Raw genomic sequence first — 26,744 nt, 5'->3', positions numbered from 1 at the left:
AGTATCCTCCAGGCCTATCCACCTCCTCCAGGCCTATCCACCTCCTACAGTATCCTCCAGACCTATCCACCTCCTACAGTATCCTCCAGGCCTATCCACCTCCTCCAGACCTATCCACTTCCTACAGTATCCTCCAGGCCTATCGACCTCCTCCAGACCTATCCACCTCCTCCAGGCCTATCGACCTCCTACAGTATCCTCCAGACCTATTCACCTCCTACAGTATCCTCCAGACCTATCCACCTCCTACAGTATCCTCCAGGCCTATCCACCTCCTACAGTATCCTCCAGGCCTATCCACCTCCTACAGTATCCTCCAGACCTATCCACCTCCTCCAGACCTATCCACCTCCTCCAGACCTATCCACCTCCTCCAGACCTATCCACCTCCTCCAGACCTATCCACCTCCTACAGTATCCTCCAGGCCTATCCACCTCCTACAGTATCCTCCAGACCTATCCACCTTCTCCAGACCTATCCACCTCCTCCAGACCTATCCACCTCCTACAGTATCCTCCAGGCCTATCCACCTCCTACAGTATCCTCCAGACCTATCCACCTCCTCCAGACCTATCCACCTCCTCCAGACCTATCCACCTCCTCCAGGCCTATCCACCTCCTACAGTATCCTCCAGACCTATTCACCTCCTACAGTATCCTCCAGACCTATCCACCTCCTACAGTATCCTCCAGACCTATCCACCTCCTACAGTATCCTCCAGACCTATCCACCTCCTACAGTATCCTCCAGACCTATCCACCTCCTACAGTATCCTCCAGACCTATCCACCTCCTACAGTATCCTCCAGACCTATCCACCTCCTACAGTATCCTCCAGGCCTATCCACCTCCTACAGTATCCTCCAGACCTATCCACCTCCTACAGTATCCTCCAGGCCTATCCACCTCCTCCAGACCTATCCACTTCCTACAGTATCCTCCAGGCCTATCGACCTCCTCCAGACCTATCCACCTCCTCCAGGCCTATCGACCTCCTACAGTATCCTCCAGACCTATTCACCTCCTACAGTATCCTCCAGACCTATCCACCTCCTACAGTATCCTCCAGGCCTATCCACCTCCTACAGTATCCTCCAGGCCTATCCACCTCCTACAGTATCCTCCAGACCTATCCACCTCCTCCAGACCTATCCACCTCCTCCAGACCTATCCACCTCCTCCAGACCTATCCACCTCCTACAGTATCCTCCAGGCCTATCCACCTCCTACAGTATCCTCCAGACCTATCCACCTTCTCCAGACCTATCCACCTCCTCCAGACCTATCCACCTCCTACAGTATCCTCCAGGCCTATCCACCTCCTACAGTATCCTCCAGACCTATCCACCTCCTCCAGACCTATCCACCTCCTCCAGACCTATCCACCTCCTCCAGGCCTATCCACCTCCTACAGTATCCTCCAGACCTATTCACCTCCTACAGTATCCTCCAGACCTATCCACCTCCTACAGTATCCTCCAGACCTATCCACCTCCTACAGTATCCTCCAGACCTATCCACCTCCTACAGTATCCTCCAGACCTATCCACCTCCTACAGTATCCTCCAGACCTATCCACCTCCTACAGTATCCTCCAGACCTATCCACCTCCTCCAGGCCTATCCACCTCCTACAGTATCCTCCAGACCTATTCACCTCCTACAGTATCCTCCAGACCTATCCACCTCCTACAGTATCCTCCAGGCCTATCCACCTCCTACAGTATCCTCCAGACCTATCCACCTTCTCCAGACCTATCCACCTCCTCCAGACCTATCCACCTCCTACAGTATCCTCCAGACCTATCCACCTCCTACAGTATCCTCCAGACCTATCCACCTCCTACAGTATCCTCCAGACCTATCCACCTCCTACAGTATCCTCCAGACCTATCCACCTCCTACAGTATCCTCCAGACCTATCCACCTCCTCCAGGCCTATCCACCTCCTACAGTATCCTCCAGACCTATTCACCTCCTACAGTATCCTCCAGACCTATCCACCTCCTACAGTATCCTCCAGGCCTATCCACCTCCTACAGTATCCTCCAGACCTATCCACCTTCTCCAGACCTATCCACCTCCTCCAGACCTATCCACCTCCTACAGTATCCTCCAGGCCTATCCACCTCCTACAGTATCCTCCAGACCTATCCACCTCCTCCAGACCTATCCACCTCCTCCAGACCTATCCACCTCCTCCAGGCCTATCCACCTCCTACAGTATCCTCCAGACCTATTCACCTCCTACAGTATCCTCCAGACCTATCCACCTCCTACAGTATCCTCCAGACCTATCCACCTCCTACAGTATCCTCCAGACCTATCCACCTCCTACAGTATCCTCCAGACCTATCCACCTCCTACAGTATCCTCCAGACCTATCCACCTCCTACAGTATCCTCCAGACCTATCCACCTCCTACAGTATCCTCCAGGCCTATCCACCTCCTACAGTATCCTCCAGACCTATCCACCTCCTCCAGACCTATCCACCTCCTCCAGACCTATCCACCTCCTCCAGACCTATCCACCTCCTACAGTATCCTCCAGACCTATCCACCTCCTCCAGGCCTATCCACCTCCTCCAGGCCTATCCACCTCCTCCAGGCCTATCCACCTCCTACAGTATCCTCCAGGCCTATCCACCTCCTCCAGGCCTATCCACCTCCTCCAGGCCTATCCACCTACAGTATCCTCCAGGCCTATCCAACTCCTACAGTATCCTCCAGGCCTATCCACCTCTTCCAGGCCTATCCACCTCCTCCAGGCCTATCCACCTCCTCCAGGCCTATCCACCTCCTCCAGTATCGGGTGCACAACCTCTACTGGGCCTAGTCTATACACTGACTGACTATATGACAGTATCGGCTGGAGGCCTTCAACCTCTAGGCCTGGTGTTTTCTTCCGTTTGAGAAACATTTTTCAACAGAACCGGCGGAATGAATACACCCCTGATCCCCATCACACACAGAGTTAACTTTCATAGCAGCAACATACAACCGCCATCATCACTTTTCTCATTGTATAATTGTCTCACTCTCCCTCTCACCTTTTCCCTTCGCTTGTGGACTTGTTACAGACGACGTGTTGTGTTGTGCACCTGGCGGAAAAACCTCTCCTTCATACCATAAACGCTACACAGCCTACATCGTTGTCACCATATTAACTAAAGGTCATAGTCAACAAAGCTACTAGAACTAATGAGTTCGTAAACCCGCTACAATCAAGTAGTACAGCAAGCAGTTTATCAGTTATTCCGGCGGGGCCCCGTTGGCAATCGATTAATAAAAGTGAAAGCTTACCTTGACTGATGAGTTCCAGTGTTGATAGGAATGGTCTTAGCCAGCTAGCTAACATACATAGCATTCCTCTCTGTTTGAGTCAGGTTGTTGAGCTAAACTAGCTAGCTAACATACATAGCATTCCTCTCTGTTTGAGTCAAGTTGTTGAGCTAAACTAGCTAGCTAAGTAAGTGAAAATAATAACGAAATCTCTCTTGATTGGGTGGACAACATGTCAGTTCATGCTGCAACGTAACACAGATAGATAGGCTAGGTACCTCCGATACAATTGCTTGCGAAAGTATTCACCCCCTTGGCATGTTTCCTATTTTGTTTCCTTACAACCTGGAATTAAAAAATGTAAAAAATTCGGGAGGAGGGGGGGGGGTTGTATCATTTGATATACAAAACATGCCTACCACTTTGAAGATTAGATTTTTTATTTATTTATCTGAAACAAACAAGAAATAAGACAAAAGAAACAGAACTTGAGCGTGCATAACTATTCATCCCCACATAGTCAATACTTTGTTGAGTCACATTTTACAGCAATTACAGCTGCAAGTCTCTTGGGGTATGTCTCCATAAGCTTGGCACATCTAGCCACTTGGATTTTTGCCCATTCTTCAAGGCAAAACTGCTCCAGCTCCTTCAAGTTGGATGGGTTCCGCTGGTGTACAGCAATATTTAAGTCATACCAGATTCTCAATTGGATTGAGGTCTGGGCTTTAAATAGGCAATTCCAAGACATTTAAATGTTTCTCCTTTAACCACACAAGTGTTTCTTTAGCAGTATGATTAGAGTCATTGTCCTGCTGGAAGGTGAACCTCCGTCCCAGTCTCAAATCTCTGGAAGACTGAAACAGGTTTCCTTCAAGAATGTCCCTGTATTTAGCACCATCCATCATTCCTTCAATTCTGACCAGTTCCCCAGTCCCTGCCAATGAAAAACATCCCCACAGCATGATGCTGCCACCACCACGCTTCACTGTGGGGATTGTGTTTTCGGGGTGATGAGAGGTGTTTGGTTAGCGCCAGACATAGCATTTTCCTCCTTCAGGGTTATCTTTGGTCTCTTTGATGCCCTCCTTGCCTGGTCCCTGAGTTTTGGTGTGCGGCCCTCTCTTGGCAGGTTTGTTGTGGTGCCATATTCGTCACATTTTTTAATAATGGATTTAATGATGCTCCGTGGATGTTCAAAGATATTGATATTTTTTTATAACCCAACCCTAATCTGTACTTCTCCACAACTTTGTCCCTGGCCTGTTTGGAGAGCTCCTTGGTCTTCATAGTGCCGCTTGCTTGGTGGTACCCCTTGCTTAGTGGTGTTGCAGACTCTGGGGCCTTTCAGAACAGGTGTATATATATATACTGAGATAATGTGACACTTCGATTGCACACAGGTGGACTTTTAACTAATTATGTGACTTCTGAAGGTAATTGGTTACATGCACCACTTGTCCATATTTTACATTTTTTAAACAACTTTTTTTTCTCTTTTTTTTTCATTTCACTATTTTGTGTATGTCCATTACATGAAATCCACATATAAATCTCAGGTTGTAATGCAACAAAATAGGAAAAACACCAAGGGGGATGAATACTTTTGCTAGGTACCACATATATACAGGCTAAGTACCACAGATATACAGGCCTGGTAAGTGCACCCTGTGAATGACTCTGCATGCAAACAGTGTGACTGGGCTACCACCGTCACCAAGCTAGCCCACCTGACCTGGAGCCGGTTGCCATGACACCACCGCCACGTTCTGCCAGAGATTCTCACAACAGTACAAACAAAAGGAGCATGGAGGCAATGAGGGAGACAATCACATGCTGAGCCCTGGTTAAACTAAATTCACCGTCTGCTAGATGGGTAGGGTCAATGGGCTGATTGCTCGTCTACTGGCCTGACTGGCTCAAAATAATCTGTATGGTGGGCTGGGGAGTCCACAACCCTGTTCCAGGAGAGAAACCCTCCTGTAGGTTTTAACTCCAACCCTGTTCCAGGAGAGAAACCCTCCTGTAGGTTTTAACTCCAATCCTATTCCTGGAGAGAGACCTTCCTGTAGGTTTTAACTCTAACCCTGTTCCAGGAGAGAGACCCTCCTGTAGGTTTTAACTCCAACCCTGTTCCAGGAGAGAGACCCTCCTGTAGGTTTTAACTCCAACCCTGTTCCCGGAGAGAGACCCTCCTGTAGGTTTTAACTCCAACCCTGTTCCAGGAGAGAGACCCTCCTGTAGGTTTTAACTCCAACCCTGTTCCTGGAGAGAGACCTTCCTGTAGGTTTTAACTCCAACCCTGTTCCAGGAGAGAGACCTTCCTGTAGGTTTTAACTCCAACCCTGTTCCAGGAGAGAGACCCTCCTGTAGGTTTTAACTCCAATCCTATTGCTGGAGAGAGACCCTCCTGTAGGTTTTAACTCCAACCCTGTTCCTGGAGAGAGACCCTCCTGTAGGTTTTAACTCCAACCCTGTTCCTGGAGAGAGACCCTCCTGTAGGTTTTAACTCCAACCCCAGTTGTAACTAACCTGGTTCATCTTATCAACCAGCTAATTATTAGAATCAGATAGATTAGGTTTGGAGGGAACCCAATTAGGTGTGTTAGATTAGGTTTGGAGGGAACCCAATCAGGTGTGTTAGATTAGGTTTGGAGTGAACCCAATCAGGTGTGCTAGATTAGGTTCACTACCCTCCTATCAATGCAGCCTACAAACTAGTTTGGTTCTCAATCTGTTTGTCTGTTTGTCTGGTTGAGAGTTGGGACCAGAGTGAGAATCAGTTGGGACCAGAGTTAGAATGAGAATCAGTTGGGACCAGAGTTAGAATGAGAATCAGTTGGGACCAGAGTGAGAATCAGCTGGGACCAGAGTGAGAATCAGTTGGGACCAGAGTGAGAATCAGTTGGGACCAGAGTGAGAATCAGTTGGGACCAGAGTGAGAATCAGCTGGGACCAGAGTGAGAATCAGTTGGGACCAGAGTGAGAATCAGTTGGGACCAGAGTGAGAATCAGCTGGGACCAGAGTGAGAATCAGTTGGGACCAGAGTGAGAATCAGCTGGGACCAGAGTGAGAATCAGCTGGAATCATCCATGTAGTCGTGTGCATAAAGAAAGTATCAATCCACAGGACAGAATGAAAACTAGACAGACAGGCCATCTAGACAGACAGGCCATCTAGACAGACAGGCCATCTAGACAGACAGGCCATCTAGACAGACAGCTGCGCGGGCAAGATCACCTCAAATAACAACTGCTCTATCAGTCCAACTATACAAAACAAGAAGTAGGCAGTCTTCAAGAACATGCCTTATGAGCCAAATATAGCCTAACTGTCTTGCCCCATCATAACCCCCCCAAAAAAGAGTAACAAACGTTATAATATTTAGGCAAGTTAGCAGGTTAACTCCTTGATCCTGCTTTGTGGTATAAACCTCTGTGTTACTAGGCTAACTCAAGACCTAGTTTTGTACACCAACCGGAATAATCTACTGTTTTTTGGCCAACTCCAAGGTCCTCTGATAATACTAGACCCGTGCAAATTGACATCCCTATGTTTTGAGAGAAATGTCTGTGTTTGACAGGTGTTGCTCACGGTTTGAGCAAAAAAGCTAACGGATCCTGTGCTAATCGTCCTCTGGAATAACAGACATTCTGGAGTAATAATTCCATAACCAACGAGTCCTGTGCGAAATAGGGCTCCTGTCTAATCTGAAATGTAGCAAAGTAGAGTCCTTCTGTAGCTCAGTTGGTAGAGCATGGCGCTTGTAACGCCAGGGTAGTGGGTTCGAGCCCCGGGACCACCCATACGTAGAATGTATGCACACATGACTGTAAGTCGCTTTGGATAAAAGCGTCTGCTAAATGGCATATATTATTATTATTATTACAGCAGTAATGTTGATGTCCTTAAATGATTGACAGGCTATGCATTGACCCACAAGGCCAATAGCTCCTATTCTGCCCTATTCTAGATTATCATCAGCCTAGAAATGTAAAATTTGATTTGACTACTGCCCCGTAGCACTCACTTCAGTTATCATGAAGTGCTTTGAGAAACTAGTCAAGGATCATATCACCTCCACCTTACCTGCCACCCTAGACCGACTTCAGTTTGCTTTCCGCCCCAACAGGTCCACAGACGATGCAATTGCCATCACACTGACATATCCCATCTGGACAAGAGGAATACCTATGTAAGAATTCTGTTCATTGACTACAGCTCAGCATTCAACATCAAGGACATCAACCACCCGAGTCACTGCCTGTTCACCCCGCTATCATCCAGAAGGTGAGGTCAGTACAGGTGCATCAAAGCAGGGACCGAGAGACTGAAAAACAGCTTCTATCAAGGCCATCAGACTGCTAAACAGCCACCACTAACTCAGAGAGGCTGCTGCCTACATGGACTCCAATCACTGACCACTTTAATAATGTTTACATATCTTACATTACTCATCTCATATGTATATACTGTACCTTATACCATCTACTGAACCATGCCTATACCTATTTATATGTACATATTCTTATTCCATCCCTTTAGATTTGTGTGTATTAGGTAGTTATTGGGGAATTGTTAGATTACATTTACATTACATTTAAGTCATTTAGCAGAGATTACTTGTTAGATATTACTGCACTGTTGGAACTAGAAGCACAAGCATTTCGCTACACTTGCATTAACCTCTTACTCCTACCCGACACGCAGGCGTCCCATCTAGACATCTGGAAATGCAAATGCGCTACGCTAAATGCTAATAGTATTAGTTAAAACTCAAACGTTCATTAAAATACACATGCAGGGTATTGAATTAAAGCTACACTCGTTGTGAATCCAGGCAACAAGTCAGATTTTTAAAATGCTTTTCGGCGAAAGCATGAGAAGCTATTATCTGATAGCATGTAACACCCCAAGAGACCCGCAGGGGACGTAAACAAAATAATTAGCATAGTCGTCACTACACAAATAAAATATAAAACATTCATTACCTTTGATCTTCTTCTTTGTTGGCACTCCTAGATGTCCCATAAACATCACTATTGGGACCTTTTTTTCCGATTAAATCGGTCCATATATAGCCTAGATATCGATCTATGAAGACTGTGTGATCAAGGAAAAAAATAGTGTTTTATAACATAACGTCATTTTTTTAAATTAAAAAAGTTGACGATAAACTTTCACAAAACACTTCGAAATACTTTTGTAATGCAACTTTAGGCATTAGTAAACGTTAATAATCGATCAAATTGATCACGAGGCGATGTATATTCTATAGCTGTATGTCTGGAAATAATGTCCGGGTAAATCTCAACCAAAATATCCGGTCAGAGAACGGAAGAAATGCGCTGCCTCGTGTCCGTTTGACCAAGAAACAAATCGTAGGCAAATGACAAGACTGTTGACATCGTGTGGAAGCTGTAGGTATTGCAACCTCGGCCCCATTTAATGTGGTTCACATTCAACAATGGGTTTTAGTGGCACATGGATATATTTTCGCATTTTCAGTGATCAGATTTTCCTGCGCTTTTCGATGAAACGCACGTTCTGTTATAGTCACAGCCGTGATTTAACCAGTTTTATAAACGTCTGAGTGTTTTCTATCCACACATACTAATCATATGCATATACTATATTCCTGGCATGAGTAGCAGGGTGCTGAAATGTTGCACGATTTTTAACAGAATGTTCGAAAAAGTAGGGGGTAGGAGTAACAGGTTAACATCGGCTAACCATGTGAAGGTGACCAATAAAATTTGATTTGAATATGAAGAGGAGGGTACAGCCAGGCACTGGTGCGTGGGGTTGAGTCCATTTCTGTGGTAACATGGACTCTTAACCACATGATGAAGCTTTGCTGCTTCTTGCTGAAATAAGCAAGGTCTTCAGTTGCCTAGGCAACACCGCCATCAATGCAACAGCAGTAAACATAGAAATAGAATAAATAGAACAGGCTTGGAACCTCTAAGACTGGGAATGTGTCTTGTAAACGCATGGGTCCACTCACAATGGCTGCCTGGTATTGTGATGCAATCGTTTCCATGGTGATGTAGAATGTTCATTCAAATGATGTTAAGTGATGTGGCTCATGCAATGTTGACACAATGTTGCAATGTTGTATGTTGAATCAACAAACGACAGCACATTGACGGGTACACTTCCTGCTTTGTTTCTAATCGGCACACTCGCAATAGCCACCAGTCAACCCATTACGCATGATTGACTTGAATGATTTATTCATTCTATGGCAGCACATGTTGTCAGGAGCGGAGCGTTGCAGTCCTTTACACAAACCTGTGCGCCTGGCACCTACTACCATACCCCAGTTCAAAGGCATTTAAATCTCTTGTCCATTCACCCTCTGAATGGGACACAAACACAATCCCTGTCTCAATTGTCTCAAGAGTTAAAAGTCCTTCTTTAACCGGTCTCCTCCCCTTTATCTTTAACCTGACTCCTCCCCTTTATCTTTAACCTGTCTCTTCCCCTTTATCTACACTGATTGAAGTGGATTTAACAGGTGACATCAGTAAGGGATTATATCTTTCACCTGGATTCACCTGGTCAGTCTGTAGGTCATGGAAAGAGCAGGTGTTCCTAATGTTTTGTACACTCAGTCTGTGTGTCATGGAAAGAGCAGGTGTTCCTAATGTTTTGTACACTCAGTCTATAACAGGCTAATATCCTTGAAGTAATGAACTTCACTCACTATGCACTTATAAATCAGGGTTGAGTAGGTTACTTTCTAAATGCCATCCATTAGTCACAATCCCTTTTTAACATGACCTACATGATACAGAACAGAACAGCAATAACGATATGATTGGGCGGCATGGTAGCTTAGTGGTTAGAGCGTTGGACTAGTAACTGGAAGGTTGCAAGTTCAAACCCCCGAGCTGACAAGGTACAAATCTGTCGTTCTGCCCCTGAACAGGCAGTTAACCCACCGTTCCTAGGCAGTCATTGAAAATAAGAATTTGTTCTTAACTGACTTGCCTGGTAAAATAAAAAATAAAATATGATTAGGTCATGTTTATATACGACCAAGCAAACTGACTGATATTACATGAACACTTGGCTTCAAAGTGTATTAAATAATTTCCAATGCTCTAGCTGTGCTTGAAGAAAACAGGCAACAACAAAAAGAGGGGGGAGGGTCTTAACCTTGTACCAGTAAACACTGGCTTTTTTGTTGTTGTCGCTTTCTGTTGCAAAATGTTGTTTTCTTTTTTTTTGCTCCGTTGCACCATAATGAATACAGCCCATCTTCACAGCTGTGTCTTCCTACACAATGGAGAATGGAGTCACAGTAAACAAGTGTTGTGGGCAGCAACAGTACAGCAGTGAGAGGAGACATTGAGAGCTGTTTTCTAACAGAGGTCTGGTCTGATATGATCTTCACAGCAGACCTTAAATGTTAAAAAAAAAAAAAAAAAAAAGTCAAACATTAGCAAGCTGTTTCCCCAGTCACAGATAAAAAGGGGTTGGAAGCTTGTATTTTAACAAGATGTTGTTCTCGAACTTGTCCGATTAAGATAGAGGAAAAGACCCCACAGCCACAGGAAGCTTCACCGAACTTTCATGAAAGCAAGCAGAACATACATATCTCTCGCTCTGCATTTTACTATCTACATTCTGAAAGTGCCTCATATTTGACTGACGCGTCCTCTCCTTCAGTGTGGAACTAAGCACGTAACTGACCAGGGTTTCCGTTAGGAAAATGTGGCGCCAGACAACCTGACCGGGAAAATTTCAAATTGAGCGGCCATTTTGACAAATTTTCCAGATCCACATGCATCGGGTGCATAACCCATTACCCACAGTTCTCAGTAATATAGGAACAGGAATCCCATTTAGAGGATGATAATGCATCTCAACAGAACATTTAGTGGATGGTAATGCATCTCAACAGGACATTTAGAGGATGGTAATGCATCTCAACAGAACATTTAGAGGATGGTAATGCATCTCAACAGAACATTTAGAGGACGGTAATGCATCTCAACAGAACATTCATTTAGTGGATGGTAATGCATCTCAACAGGACATTTAGAGGATGGTAATGCATCTCAACAGAACATTTAGAGGATGGTAATGCATCTCAACAGAACATTTAGACGATGGTAATGCATCTCAACAGAACATTTAGAGGATGGTAATGCATCTCAACAGAACATTCATTTAGAGGATGGTAATGCATCTCAACAGAACATTCATTTGGAGGATGGTAATGCATCTCAACAGAACATTCATTTGGAGGATGGTAATGCATCTCAACAGGACATTCATTTGGAGGATGGTAATGCATCTCAACAGGACATTTAGTGGATGGTAATGCATCTCAACAGGACATTTAGTGGATGGTAATGCATCTCAACAGGACATTTAGAGGATGGTAATGCATCTCAACAGAACATTTAGAGGATGGTAATGCATCTCAACAGGACATTTAGAGGATGATAATGCATCTCAACAGGACATTTAGAGGATGGTAATGCATCTCAACAGGACATTTAGAGGATGGTAATGCATCTCAACAGAACATTCATTTAGACGATGCTAATGCATCTCAACAGGACATTTAGAGGATGGTAATGCATCTCAACAGGACATTTAGAGGATGGTAATGCATCTCAACAGAACATTTAGAGGATGGTAATGCATCTCAACAGAACATTTAGAGGATGGTAATGCATCTCAACAGAACATTTAGACGATGCTAATGCATCTCAACAGGACATTTAGAGGATGGTAATGCATCTCAACAGAACATTCATTTAGACGATGCTAATGCATCTCAACAGGACATTTAGAGGATGGTAATGCATCTCAACAGAACATTCATTTAGACGATGCTAATGCATCTCAACAGGACATTTAGTGGATGGTAATGCATCTCAACAGAACATTTAGAGGATGGTAATGCATCTCAACAGAACATTTAGAGGATGGTAATGCATCTCAACAGAACATTTAGTGGACGGTAATGCATCTCAACAGAACATTCATTTAGAGGATGGTAATGCATCTCAACAGGACATTTAGTGGATGGTAATGCATCTCAACAGAACATTTAGAGGATGGTAATGCATCTCAACAGGACATTTAGAGGATGGTAATGCATCTCAACAGAACATTTAGAGGATGGTAATGCATCTCAACAGGACATTTAGTGGATGGTAATGCATCTCAACAGCACATTTATACGATGCTAATGCATCTCAACAGAACATTTAGAGGATGGTAATGCATCTCAACAGAACATTTAGAGGATGCTAATGCATCTCAACAGAACATTCATTTAGAGGATGGTAATGCATCTCAACAGAACATTTAGTGGATGGTAATGCATCTCAACAGAACATTTAGAGGATGCTAATGCATCTCAACAGAACATTCATTTAGAGGACGGTAATGCATCTCAACAGGACATTTAGTTATTATACTATAATTACCAATCTATGATTTGGTAGAGCAGTCTGACTGAGCGATGGTAGGCAGCCGCAGGCTCGTAAGCATTCATTCAAACAGCACTTTACTGCGTTTGCCAGCAGCTCTTCACAATGCTTCAAGCATTGCGCTGTTTATGACTTCAAGCCTATCAACTCCCGAGATTTGGCTGGCAATACTAAAGTACCTATTAGAACATCCAACAGTCAAAAGGTATATGAAATAGACCTATAATTCCTATAATAACTACAACCTAATACTTCTTACCTGGGAATATTGAAGACTCATTGTTAAAAGGAACCACCAGCTTTCATATGTTCTCATGTTCTGAGCAAGGAACTGAAACGTTAGCTTTCTTACATGGCACATATTGCACTTTTACTTTCTTCTCCAACACTTTGTTTTTGCATTATTTAAACCAAATTGAACATGTTTCATTATTTATTTGAGACTAAATGTATTTTATTGATGTATTATATTAAGTTAAAATAAACGTTCATTCAGTATTGTTGTAATTGTCATTATTACAAATATATATAATAAATAATAAATAAATGGCCAATTAATCGGTATAGGCTTTTTTTTGGTCCTCCAATAATCGGTATCGGCGTTGAAAAATCATTATCGGTGTGACCTCTAAGCTTATTATCGAGTTGGGGTGGTCTGTTAGAACGTGTGAAGACTGTGTGTCTAAAGTTTCATTCATTCATTCATTCAAACGTCGACCTCTCACGTGAACCGTCGACCTCTCACGTGAACCGTCGACCTCTCACGTGAACCGTCGACCTCTCACGTGAACCGTCGACCTCTCACGTGAACCGTCGACCTCTCACGTGAACCGTCGACCTCTCACGTGAACCGTCGACCTCTCACGTGAACCGTCGACCTCTCACGTGAACCTTCGACCTCTCACGTGAACCTTCAACTACCTATGGAGTCTTTCTAAAATAATTGCCTCCACGTTTCCATGGTGGGATTTTACCTTTAGGCTACTTTAAGCAAGGTAAGACATGCCTCATAATATGAACAAAAAAAAAAATTAAACTTCAGGTTTTAAACGATTAGGTATGTTTTCAAAATGCATACGACCTCCAGCTCCCATTGTAAAGTGGTAGGTGACACACTCTGATTGCCTGCACGTGAACGATGAATTGGGAGGCGTTCTTCAATTATTACCCGTTGAGAAATAAAACAATACTATCTCCTTTTAAAACGTTTGCACGCAATGAATGGCCTTATTAAAGCACGTGGGTTACTCCAGCAGCCGAGCAGGAGGAGAAACCCCGCTCATAATAGGCTGTGTTTTACTCCAGCAGCTGAGCAGGAGGAGAAACCCCGCTCATAATAGGCTGTGTTTTACTCCAGCAGCTGAGCAGGAGGAGAAACCCCGCTCATAATAGGCTGTGTTTTACTCCAGCAGCTAAGCAGGAGGAGAAATATAATAGGCTGTGTTTTACTCCAGCAGCTGAGCAGGAGGAGAAACAGGCCATAATAGGCTGTGTTTGATCCAGCAGCTGAGCAGGAGGAAAATCGCTCATCAAATCCCATTTTATTTTCACAACAGCTTTTAGGAGGATGAAATGTTCACATAATAGGCTTATGCTGATTTTATTGGTCACATACATAAGATTAGCAGATGTTCATGAAAATAAAAACAGGCCAGATGTTATTTCACATGGTTGCAAATGTTTTAAAAATACACATCAAATCACATTTTATTTGTCACATACACATGGTTAGCAGATGTTAATGTTCACATACACATGGTTAGCAGATGTTATTGGTCACATACACATGGTTAGCAGATGTTATTGGTCTTATACACATGGTTAGCAGATGTTATTGGTCACATGGTTAGCAGATGTTATTGGTCACATACACATGGTTAGCAGATGTTAATGGTCACATACACATGGTTAGCAGATGTTAATGGTCACATACACATGGTTAGCAGATGTTAATGGTCACATACACATGGTTAGCAGATGTTATTGGTCACATACACATGGTTAGCAGATGTTATTGGTCACATACACATGGTTAGCAGATGTTATTGGTCACATACACATGGTTAGCAGATGTTATTGGTCACATACACATGGTTAGCAGATGTTAATGGTCACATGCACATGGTTAGCAGATGTTAATGGTCACATACACATGGTTAGCAGATGTTAATGGTCACATACACATGGTTAGCAGATGTTAATGGTCACATACACATGGTTAGCAGATGTTAATGGTCACATACACATGGTTAGCAGATGTTATTGGTCACATACACATGGTTAGCAGATGTTATTGGTCACATACACATGGTTAGCAGATGTTAATGGTCACATGCACATGGTTAGCAGATGTTAATGGTCACATACACATGGTTAGCAGATGTTATTGGTCACATACAAACGGTTAGCAGATGTTAATGGTCACATACACATGGTTAGCAGATGTTAATGGTCACATACACATGGTTAGCAGATGTTATTGGTCACATGGTTAGCAGATGTTAATGGTCACATACACATGGTTAGCAGATGTTATTGGTCACATACACATGGTTAGCAGATGTTAATGGTCACATACACATGGTTAGCAGATGTTAATGGTCACATACACATGGTTAGCAGATGTTATTGGTCACATGGTTAGCAGATGTTAATGGTCACATACACATGGTTAGCAGATGTTAATGCGAGTGTAGCAAAAAGCTTCACACTATTAACCAAAACACAAATAAGCATGAAGGTCAAATGTATATACATAGACTGGCATTTCCATCAATTAATAAAAAGCATTATTTTGCATAAAGATATTTTTTTTGTCCTAGTAATTTTGCCCGGCAACAGTTTAATTTATTGGCCTTTCAATTATTATATATTTTTTTAATTGGCTAAAAAGCTGTCAATTGCCAGCTAACGAAAACCCTGCCAGTCATTGATCTACAGGTCATTATGCATGCCAAACAACCACAGGCAGCCTAGTCGAACTGTGCACTACTTCAACATGCAGAGGATTTTACTCTGTCCTTGTGTACACAGAGACAGTCAAAGACTGTCAATAGATTAACATTGTCAATAGCCGCAGCCATTTCAGATAGGCCAAGTCCTCATCAATTGACAGTCTACTTTCCCTAGTTGCCTGCCTGGCTAGTAGAATACTTGCAATGGAACATTTTTGTTTTGACCGTTTTGAGAGAGTCATGATGGCACACAGTGTAGCAAAATGTTTTGATAAAATAAAACAAACGTTTCTTATTGGAACGTTCATATAGGCCCTTGTCACTCACTGGTTCAGTCTGTTTTCATCTATCGAATGCCGAATAACTAATAAATATATATCTATATAAAATGGTGTGCATCAATAGTATTGACAGGATATGGATAGAAAAGGTGTGGACAACAGTAGTTATATAGGATGAACCATGACTAGAATACAGTATATACATATGAAGAGGACAGCAGTAGTTATATAGGATGAACCATGACTAGAATACAGTATATACATATGAAGTGGACAGCAGTAGTTATATAGGATGAACCATGACTAGAATACAGTATATACATATGAAGTGGACAGCAGTAGTTATATAGGATGAACCATGACTAGAATACAGTATATACATATGAAGTGGACAACAGTAGTTATATAGGATGAACCATGACTAGAATACAGTATATACATATGAAGTGGACAGCAGTAGTTATATAGGATGAACCATGACTAGAATACAGTATATACATATGAAGTGGACAGCAGTAGTTATATAGGATGATCCATGACTAGAATACAGTATATACATATGAAGTGGACAACAGTAGTTATATAGGATGATCCATGACTAGAATACAGTATATACATATGAAGTGGACAACAGTAGTTATATAGGATGAACCATGACTAGAATACAGTATATACATATGAAGTGGACAGCAGTAGTTATATAGGATGAACCATGACTAGAATACAGTATATACATATGAAGTGGACAGCAGTAGTTATATAGGATGAACCATGACTAGAATACAGTATATACATATGAAGTGGACAGCAGTAGTTATATATGATTGACTAGAATACAGTATATACATATGAAGTGGACAGCAGTAGTTATATAGGATGAACTAGAATACAGTATATACATATGAAGAGGACAACAGTAGTTATATAGGATGAACCATGACTAGAATACAGTATATACATATGAAGAGGACAACAGTAGTTATATAGGATGAACCATGACTAGAATACAGTATATACATATGAAGTGGACAGCAGTAGTTATATATGATGAACCATGACTAGAATACAGTATATACATATGAAGAGGACAGCAGTAGTTATATAGGATGAACTAGAATACAGTATATACATATGAAGAGGACAACAGTAGTTATATAGAGGATTAACTAGAATACAGTATATACATATGAAGAGGACAGCAGTAGTTATATAGGATTAACTAGAATACAGTATATACATATGAAGAGGACAACAGTAGTTATATAGGATGAACTAGAATACAGTATATACATATGAAGTGGACAACAGTAGTTATATAGGATGAACTAGAATACAGTATATACATATGAAGTGGACAGCAGTAGTTATATATGATGAACCATGACTAGAATACAGTATATACATATGAAGTGGGTAAAACAGTATGTAAACATTGTTAGTGACCAGTGTTCAATGGCTCTATATACATGAGGCAGCAGTCTCTAAAGTCCTGGGCTGTAGCCAGCTAGTGATGGAGATAAACAGCTTCTATCCGTCTCCATCTGCTAGTTGGTAGCAGAGTATGTGAGCGGAGCAGAGCGGGGGAAAGGAGTGGAACGAGCGAGTTTCGCCAAAAGTTGGAGTGTCGGCCTTCTCTCCCGCTTAACCTCACAAGCTCAGGGCATGCCCTGGCCCACAATGCATCTGTAGTCTACTCGTGTGCTGCTATAGCCCCTTGCTTTAGCTACGGTCACAGAGTTCTCTAAATATTTTCATAAGGAAACTGATAAAAAACACACAGGTGCAAAGTCAAGGTGACTTACAAAAGATGAGGAGGAACCAAAGCAAGAGAGGGAGTGTGGTGATGTAGTGTCCACAACTAAAGAATCACTGTGGAAGTTAAAAAGACATCTGGGAGCATGACAGTGCACATACTACATACTACATGCTACATGCTACATACTACATGCTACATACTACATGCTACGTGCTACATACTACATGCTACATACTACATACTACATGCTAACAGAAAGTGTGCTAGCTAAGTATGTGTCACGGCGACAGTATTTAAAAAAATAATAATTAAAAAGTCGGATCTCTTAAAAGTTCCGTTCATTTTCATTCTATTATCTGTAAACACAACAGGCCGTCATTGATTTGGGCCCAATAGGCAAGGCATATTACCCCCATTTTGATAGTTATTTGACCTAAAAATCCTTTAGACCTGTCTACAGAAAACTGTTTTTTTAAAAACTACACATCCCAGAGTGGTCCAAAGGGTGTTTAGCAACCCCAGTGGCTCTGCAGGCGCTGAAAGGGTCATCTCTGCTGCAGGCCTGCTCTCCAGGTACAATCGCACGAGCCTGAAGCCACAGATTCTGGCCAAACTCATGTTTCTAAAAATTAATTAAAAAGGCCTTATTGATGGGAGGCTAATAAAGGCATTTTTTACATTTAAATTTGTATTTCATTCTAAGTAAGTCACAGCCTATATTTGCAACTTATCAACTAGAATGATTTAATACAACTAAATGTTTACAAGTGAGGCGCTTAATATCCCTGCCAGCCTGAAATGGTTCACTATTTATTTATTTGTAAATGAAATCTAATTGTATTTGTCACATACACATGTTTAGCAGATGTTATTGTGGGTGTAGGGAAATGCTTGTAGGCTACAGCCTTGAAATAATATATCCTAAATAATTAATTTTTGTTCCTTTTTAGTCTGCCTGTCTGGCTCCTGACCTATTTAGAGTGTTTATGTGCTGTTTAATATGACATGTAGTTTATGTGAAAATGATGAGCGCGTCTTACAGTCAGTCACCTCTTCATCTTGTTTATGAAAATACTTTTCATTGAAATCATATGGTTTGGTTTCAATATTTCAAAACCAAAATACTTCAAAACCAAGTCCAGGTAGTCACAAAAATAGATTGTGTTGGTTAAAATGTGATTTTAATAAATGGAGCGACAGAGCGGTTGGAAAGGACCTGGAGCACCAGAGCAGTACGCTCTATTCGCTACACTGAAGTCGTTTGTGGTGAAGTCAAATTTAGGGGTGTTGGACAAAACAATGTCATCGGAGAGTGGATTATCTCTAACCATGCAGAGTATCAATGACAATGGTACATTTTCAAAACGTCGCTTTTACCCGCGCATGTTCTGTCTCTGGCCCAACACACCGGTTTCGGCGATTCTAGAAATCGTCCGGGGAGGTACTCAGATCCAGAGTCATTGCGGATAATGTACTAAACGTCCGTGGACGTGCCGTATCAAGGAGTTTGGGTAGCCAGGCAAACCAAACCCCAAGGCCCGTCTCATATTCAGCCTCTGTATCGGGGGACGTTCAAAGGAGCATTGGCTTCAGTAGCTCTGGTCCTAGGTGTTAGTGAAGGAATGCTTAGCATTAAAAAGCCGCAATAATGCCCTGGACCAGAGCTACAGTTCCTAAGCTACATCTGTTATTGGTTTCACTCGTAAATAGTACTGAATTATAGTAGCCTACTCAGCTATTCTCTCCGTCCTTGGCCTGAGAGAGCATTCCCATAGCCTGGGTACGGCTTTCCCCTCTCTGTCATTACAGGGACCCTGGCGAACCTGTCATAGAAACTGCAGGTCGGGCCTATGCAATGACGAATAAAACGCATGATCAAATAACATCTTATTATTCTCATGCTTCGTTAACAACAGGTGTAGAAACGCTTACTTTATACGGGCCCTTTCCCAAAAATGCAGAGAGAAAGAAAATGTAGAAATAGATAACTAAAAACAAGTAGTTAATAATGAAAAGTAATAATCAAATACACGCCGAGTGACGATAACAGCACAAGAAGAAACCAGGGTGTGAACATTGTTCATTGTAAGGATTAGGCCGTGTTTAGCTACATATTATCATCACTAATCTGTGGATGAGCCATCGTCCAAACCCTCTTTGATTTAGGTTATAACGTTACTGTAGCTGTCTTTCTTGGCCATCGATGACTACAACTAAAAAGACACGCTGATTTTAATGTACATTGCAATAATCCTGAGCTGTCTCTTCTCTGTTTACTCTCTCACTGGGTAACCTTTAGTCAACATAAAAACACGTCTCATCCATTTCTGTCTGTCAGATCCTTACAATATGTTAGATAAATAGCAGGGCAAGGCTGGATACGTTATCCGGTTACCTCGCTCGTTAACCTAACGTTGCCGTGCTATTTCACGGATTTAAGGTCAGCTAGACGGTAACTTGCTAGATTTATATCAACAACAACAACAACAACAAAAAAAACGTTTTATGACAGTTTCCCGATATAGTTTTTAGGTAGCTACCCAGCTCACAATTTTTTTTGCGTAACTAACGCTGTGAATGGCTGTGATTTTACACCGCTGCATAAAGCGATGGATTTACCTGCTGTTTGATACGCAGTCAAGAGCAGCGACCTCCGCGATCCAAATGGACAAAATCTTCGTATTTATATCCGAGGTCTTGTATGATTCCCAGGTAGAAAATACAATATAGTCCCTCCAAAATCGTCACACACAAAAAAAACAAAAAACACGATTAAGCAGGAGCTTAGTAGCTAACGCTTGCCAGTTACAAGCACAGCAGCAGCTAACCAAGGCAGAAGAGTTGGATCGGATGAGGTGCGTAAAACCCATTGAAATGAACAGGGCGTATCAAAATCATAGACATAGAACAAATAGAACAGATTCGTCACCCAAGTGCGTTTTTATGACACATTAGAATATATTTCCTCATGGCCCTTTTTTTAAATTGAGTAATCAACTAAAATGGGTATCGACTATGATCCATTGAAATATCGACTATGAACCTACAAAAAGCTCTTATCCAGAAGATACAAAATACAAAATAAATTCTGGTGCGCATTTGGTCCTAAGTGTTTGGTAATCGGTTGGGTCGCTGTTTGATGACGTAATTTGACATTGGTATGGGAGCACTCGTGAAAAGTTGCTAACTAGCTAGCTTGTAAGGTAGCTGCAACTATTCTATTTTATCTAGCAAAAGTCAGAAACATGTAGCTACATACACGAATATACGATGTGGTAAAGCTTAGACGTAGCGAAATTAGTAGATTTAATTTGAAACTTGCTTTAATAACCCGTGCTTTTTTTTTGTCGGTTCAGTTGCTAGATTGTTAGCTAGCTAAACCTCTTCTCTTCTCACAAGGTCCAACCATGGCTCTTATTTCAAGATCATGCAGTGGGTTCCTCGCACAACTGTCATCACTGACGCTTCACAAGGCTTTCAGGTGACAATTTGTTTTGATATAATAGTTATCTGCCTACATTGTGTAACGTTATATGCTTTCCCTGGCTTACACTGTACTGTATTTGCTACCTACACAGATTGTACACCAAATAGTATAAGTTAAATAAGCAAAACTCATGAACGGGAATTTTTATTTCATTTAATCTTTAGGCAAGTCAATTATGTAAATTCATATTTACAATGACGGCCTAAAAGCACAGAAGTAGCACACATAGAACAGATCTACCGCTTCCTTGACTTGCTTTCAATGCCAATGACCGATCTATAACTCAAATTTCTACGTGAGTTTGGTGGGTCACCAAAAAAAGTTACACATTGCAGCTTTAATAGTAGAAATATGTTCATTACTCAACAAATATTTCCATTAGCAACTACTGTCATTTACTGTCGTCATGGACGGTATCACATCTAAATAAAGATTTACCAGCAACTGTACAAATGACTATTCTCACCTCCCAAGGATTCCCGATAGCACTAACCTAATGCCATGCACAGGTCAGAAGTCTACACCAGCTCAATAAATTGGAGGTGTCGAAAATTGTTATTTTTCCCCCTCCGTTAATTTAGACCTTTTATTTGAAGTACATACCGGCCGTGGCGGGAGTAAATTAACAAACTTATTTTATCATTATTAAGCTTGAAAGCTGGTAAATGGCTGCTTCCTGGGCTTAAAGGAGATTTGTCCCACCTACGTCCTGCAAGGCCAGATTCTGTTTGGCGTAGCCCTTGATCGTGACTCAGTTCCATTACATTTAGGGCTGTCCCCAACTTTAAAAAATCTTGGTAGAGTCGTCTGTTCTTTCAACATTTCGATTGCTCAAATTTTTACATGTATAGAAATACCCTTTTGTGTTTTAATAAAATCTGAACTTGTCTGATGCTTTAAGCTTATGGTTTGATGCCTCAAGAGGGCGCCAGAGATTCAGACCCAACTATTCTCTTCCCACTCCTGCTGGCTTTTCGCAGATTCTGCCATTACTCTCCTGAAGTTGCTGGTTATCGGCAACATGAGGAGTCGTTAACCTTCCTCATGTGGAATGGCAATTTATCTTACAATTTCTACCGATTTCCGTGGCTGTTATGAAACCGTTTAATTTACTTTATGATATCTTCATATGCCAAATCATTGTCATGTGGTTAATCAAAATTCTACAAAAATGATACAAACTTAAAGTAACTTCTATTGTAAACAGTCTACATAAAGCCAACAAATAAAAACATTGCAGCCTGCTGGTAGAATATATATCAGGATTTAAAATAAAAAAAAACCTATAAATCACATTGGCTTCACATGGCCTGTCTGCAACAAACTTGAAACATTGTATCAACTATTAACTTGGGTCTGGCCCAAAGCTTGTGCTAGCAAACTTATGTAAGGGATAAGAAGCAGTGCTTGACTTGGGCAGGCGCTCACCGGCACTGAGTACTGGCACCTCACATTCTACTGCCTGAGATCCTGTTCCTCTTATACAATATTACCTCAAAAGTATTGTGGATCTCCTGCACCTAAATATAAACAGTACCCCCCCCCCCCCCCACCCACCCAAAATGATTACCGGAACCTATTTCAGTCCAAGTCGAGCGCTGATAAGGAGCCTATTTTATGGTGTTTCCACTGGATCAGAGCATGACATTGTCCCCTTTTCACGCTGAGTGGTTATCGAAAGGGAGAGAGCTGTAAAGATTTTTTTTCAAATACATTGAGGAACTATTGTCATTCTCAATGGATGTAAAAACAGACTTTTGTTTACTTGAGGTGAAGTAAACAACATTACTTTGAGAAGCTCCACAGTTCATTAGTGGTGGTGCATTAAGCCAATCAGAAATACTGTCAGATCTAGAAATGGGCACATTTATACGTGTGCATTTGCCCGCTGGCCAGGGAGCCAATAGGACTACTTCTATACGTGTGATCCTTACACAACATTGACAGAGGCGCTCCAAACAAAAGACAATGACTAAATTGACAGAACTCTTAAATGGAATTAAATCAACCAAAACTTGTTTCTCACAAGTATAGCATAGCATAGTATAGCATAGCATAGCATAGTATAGCATAGCATAGTATAGCATAGTATAGCATAGTATAGCATAGTATAGCATAGTATAGCATAGTATAGCATAGCATAGTATAGCATAGCATAGCATAGCATAGTATAGCATAGCATAGTATAGGTTGTGCACTCTGCAAACAAGTGTTTACACTCCCTCAATGAGAACAGGAAAGACTGGAATATGCATTCAAATAAATGACCATAACAAACCTTGTAGATTAGAAATTATAGGAATGAATGGTAAATGTTCTACTGGTGAAAAATGGAACCACCATGTCATTATCATTAGACTTAGTGTAGTAGCCTGGTAGAACCACCATGTCATTATCATTAGACTTAGTGTAGTAGCCTGGTAGAACCACCATGTCATTATCATTAGACTTAGTGTAGTGGCCTGGTAGAACCACCATGTCATTATCATTAGACTTAGTGTAGTGGCCTGGTAGAACCACCATGTCATTATCATTAGACTTAGTGTAGTATAGAACCACCATGTCATTATCATTAGACTTAGTGTAGTAGCCTGGTAGAACCACCATGTCATTATCATTAGTAGCCTTAGTATAGAACCACCATGTCATTATCATTAGTAGCCTTAGTATAGAAACACCATGTCATTATCATTAGTAGCCTTAGTATAGAAACACCATGTCATTATCAGTAGTAGACTCTGTATAGAACCACCATGTCATTATCAGTAGTAGACTCTGTATAGAACCACCATGTCATTATCAGTAGTAGCCTTAGTATAGAAACACCATGTCATTATCATTAGTAGCCTTAGTATAGAAACACCATGTCATTATCATTAGTAGCCTTAGTATAGAAACACCATGTCATTATCATTAGTAGCCTTAGTATAGAAACACCATGTCATTATCATTAGTAGCCTTAGTATAGAAACACCATGTCATTATCATTAGTAGCCTTAGTATAGAAACACCATGTCATTATCATTAGTAGCCTTAGTATAGAAACACCATGTCATTATCAGTAGTAGACTCTGTATAGAACCACCATGTCATTATCATTAGTAGACTCTGTATAGAACCACCATGTCATTATCATTAGTAGACTTAGTGTAGTAGACTCTGTATAGAACCACCATGTCATTATCATTAGTAGACTTAGTATAGAACCACCATGTCATTATCATTAGTAGACTTAGTGTAGTAGCCTGGTAGAACCACCATGGGGCTGTAGGCCTAAGAGCACATCCTGTTTAGTCTTAATACCGTGACTTACTGAGGCCTGTATTTCAATACCTATACAGTCAGAAATCACTTCCTGTCTCAGTCAACGAGGGAAGATTTAAAATAGACACGATGTCGGATTACTTCACGGAGCAAAAATGTAACGATTTTAACAATGAGCGTTTTTCTGAAAATTCAAACTATCCACCTGCAACTAGACACGGGCATTTTATAAGCTCCGTGATTGGCCTAATCGGGAACGCCGACGGTATCGGTCTGGTTGGTTGAAAAAGTACCTTTCCGATTTTAAGGCAGCCCCCCCTCACCGGTTCAGAGGGGTTGGGTTAAATCAGGAAGACACATTTCAGTTTAAATGCATTCAGTTGGACAACTGACTAGGGACTTTTTAATAAGGAGCGCCGGTCCCTTTTTAATAAGGAGCGCCGGTCCCTTTTTAATAAGGAGCGCCGGTCCCTTTTTAATAAGGAGCGCCGGTCCCCTTTAATAAGGAGCGCCGGTCCCCTTTTAATAAGGAGCGCCGGTCCCCTTTTAATAAGGAGCGCCGGTCCCCTTTTAATAAGGAGCGCCGGTCCCCTTTTAATAAGGAGCGCCGGTCCCCTTTTAATAAGGAGCGCCGGTCCCCTTTTTAATAAGTAGCGCCGGTCCCCTTTTAATAAGGAGCGCCGGTCCCCTTTTAATAAGGAGCGCCGGTCCCCTTTTAATAAGGAGCGCCGGTCCCCTTTTAATAAGGAGCGCCGGTCCCCTTTTAATAAGGAGCGCCGGTCCCCTTTTAATAAGGAGCGCTGGTCCCCTTTTAATAAGGAGCGCCGGTCCCCTTTTAATAAGGAGCGCCGGTCCCCTTTTAATAAGGAGCGCCGGTCCCCTTTTAATAAGGAGCGCCGGTCCCCTTTTAATAAGGAGCGCCGGTCCCCTTTTAATAAGGAGCGCCGGTCCCCTTTTTAATAAGGAGCGCCGGTCCCCTTTTTAATAAGGAGCGCCGGTCCCCTTTTTAATAAGGAGCGCCGGTCCCCTTTTTAATAAGGAGCGCCGGTCCCCTTTTAATAAGGAGCGCCGGTCCCCTTTTAATAAGGAGCGCTGGTCCCCTTTTAATAAGGAGCGCTGGTCCCCTTTTAATAAGGAGCGCTGGTCCCCTTTTAATAAGGAGCGCTGGTCCCCTTTTAATAAGGAGCGCTGGTCCCCTTTTTAATAAGGAGCGCCGGTCCCCTTTTTAATAAGGAGCGCCGGTCCACTTGAATAACGGGACGCTGATCCACTTGAATAACAGAACAAAAGATGGTATTGGTCACACAGAAAACAAAATGGCACCTTATTCTCTGTATAATCCAACTGGTCACTTGAATAACGGGACACTAGTCACTTTAATAATGTTTACTTACTGTTTTACCCACTTCATATGTATATACTGTATTCTAGTTCATCCTATATAACTACTGTTGTCCACTTCATATGTATATACTGTATTCTAGTCATGGTTCATCCTATATAACTACTGCTGTCCTCTTCATATGTATATACTGTATTCTAGTCATGGATCATCCTATATAACTACTGCTGTCCACTTCATATGTATATACTGTATTCTAGTCATGGTTCATCCTATATAACTACTGCTGTCCTCTTCATATGTATATACTGTACTGTATTCTAGTCATGGATTCATCCTATATAACTACTGCTGTCCACTTCATATGTATATACTGTATTCTAGTTCATCCTATATAACTACTGTTGTCCACTTCATATGTATATACTGTATTCTAGTCATGGTTCATCCTATATAACTACTGTTGTCCACTTCATATGTATATACTGTATTCTAGTCATGGATCATCCTATATAACTACTGCTGTCCACTTCATATGTATATACTGTATTCTAGTCATGGTTCATCCTATATAACTACTGCTGTCCACTTCATATGTATATACTGTATTCTAGTCATGGTTCATCCTATATAACTACTGCTGTCCACTTCATATGTATATACTGTATTCTAGTCATGGTTCATCCTATATAACTACTGTTGTCCACTTCATATGTATATACTGTATTCTAGTCATGGTTCATCCTATATAACTACTGCTGTCCACTTCATATGTATATACTGTATTCTAGTCATGGTTCATCCTATAACTACTTCATATGTATATACTGTATTCTAGTCCTATATAACTACTGCTGTCCACTTCATATGTATATACTGTATTCTAGTTCATCCTATATAACTACTGCTGTCCACTTC

General features: G+C 41.8%; 2 protein-coding genes across 3 annotated transcripts in view; one reads left to right on the top strand and one right to left on the bottom strand.

The window, feature by feature from the left end:
* The window catches only part of LOC123989594 (CSC1-like protein 2), a 94,959-nt gene extending 74,372 nt beyond the window's left edge, over positions 1 to 20,587 (bottom strand). The window contains exon 1 of the mRNA XM_046290719.1: positions 20,353 to 20,587. The gene's annotated coding sequence lies outside the window, so the exon portion shown is untranslated. The remainder of the gene's footprint in view (positions 1 to 20,352) is intronic.
* Positions 20,588 to 20,867: 280 nt separating this feature from the next.
* mrpl14 (mitochondrial ribosomal protein L14) overlaps positions 20,868 to 26,744 on the top strand; it is an 8,202-nt gene continuing 2,325 nt past the window's right edge. Inside the window, exons 1-2 of one of the 2 annotated variants that reach the window (XM_046367822.1) lie at positions 20,868 to 20,936; positions 21,133 to 21,214. In XM_046367822.1, the coding sequence (XP_046223778.1) occupies positions 21,141 to 21,214 (74 nt within the window). In that variant the 5' untranslated portion in view covers positions 20,868 to 20,936; positions 21,133 to 21,140. The remainder of the gene's footprint in view (positions 20,937 to 21,132; positions 21,215 to 26,744) is intronic. The other variant, XM_046367823.1, reaches the window with a different exon arrangement.

Source organism: Oncorhynchus gorbuscha, linkage group LG11 (genome assembly GCF_021184085.1).
Source record: "Oncorhynchus gorbuscha isolate QuinsamMale2020 ecotype Even-year linkage group LG11, OgorEven_v1.0, whole genome shotgun sequence".
Classification (NCBI taxonomy): Eukaryota; Metazoa; Chordata; class Actinopteri; order Salmoniformes; family Salmonidae; genus Oncorhynchus; species Oncorhynchus gorbuscha.
Note: the sequence above shows the minus strand (reverse complement) of the source record. Positions and strands in the feature narration are given on the sequence as shown.